Genomic DNA, 733 nt, shown 5'->3' with positions numbered 1-733 from the left:
CCAGTGCGGGGCTAGGGGACCCCAAAAAGCTGCTTGGGTTTTAGGGAGGAGGGTGAGGGCTTGGGCACGGGTCCCTGAGGTGTTTTGCGGGGAAGATGCGGGGTAAAGACATCACATGCCTAAATGCCCAAGTTTAGGGGCATTTGACCTGGTGTTGACCCCTCTTGTGCTAGAGCACGCCGATGGCTTGTGCCACCGTCTCACCAACGTCTGCCCCACGTCCAAGCCCCAGACCCAAGGCCTTGCCAAGGATGCCTGGGAGATCCCCCGGGAATCGCTGCGGCTGGAAGTCAAGCTGGGACAGGGCTGTTTCGGAGAGGTGTGGATGGGTAAGGACCCTTCCCACCCCGCTGTCCCCCCTGTGTCACCATCCGTGTCCTCTCCCCAGCCCCTGCCCCGTAACTGGGTGCTGAGCGGCGTGTCCTGTGCCGCAGGGACCTGGAACGGCACCACCCGGGTGGCGATCAAGACACTGAAGCCCGGCACCATGTCCCCGGAGGCCTTCCTGCAGGAAGCCCAGGTCATGAAGAAGCTCCGGCATGAGAAGCTGGTTCAGCTCTATGCTGTGGTTTCGGAGGAGCCCATTTACATCGTCACCGAGTACATGAGCAAGGGTGAGCGCGGGAGGGATGCCGGCGGGCAGCTGAGGGGCTCTGCTCCTCCGGATTGCTGTGACCATGGTCTTCCTCGCAGGGAGCCTCCTAGACTTCCTGAAGGGTGAGATGGGCAAGTA

The 733-nt window shown here is 61.9% G+C and overlaps 1 protein-coding gene across 1 annotated transcript in view; it reads left to right on the top strand.

Moving 5' to 3' along the window:
• Positions 1–733, top strand: part of SRC (SRC proto-oncogene, non-receptor tyrosine kinase) — a gene marked incomplete at its 5' end in the record, with an annotated part of 4,851 nt that overhangs the window by 2,514 nt on the left and 1,604 nt on the right. Inside the window, 3 exons of the mRNA XM_010289176.1 lie at positions 174–329; positions 435–614; positions 694–730. Of these exons, the coding sequence (XP_010287478.1) occupies positions 174–329; positions 435–614; positions 694–730 (373 nt within the window). The remainder of the gene's footprint in view (positions 1–173; positions 330–434; positions 615–693; positions 731–733) is intronic.

This window comes from Phaethon lepturus, unplaced genomic scaffold (assembly GCF_000687285.1).
Source record: "Phaethon lepturus isolate BGI_N335 unplaced genomic scaffold, ASM68728v1 scaffold29296, whole genome shotgun sequence".
In the NCBI taxonomy this organism is placed as follows: domain Eukaryota; kingdom Metazoa; phylum Chordata; class Aves; order Phaethontiformes; family Phaethontidae; genus Phaethon; species Phaethon lepturus.
This window is presented reverse-complemented; position numbering and strand designations above follow the sequence as displayed.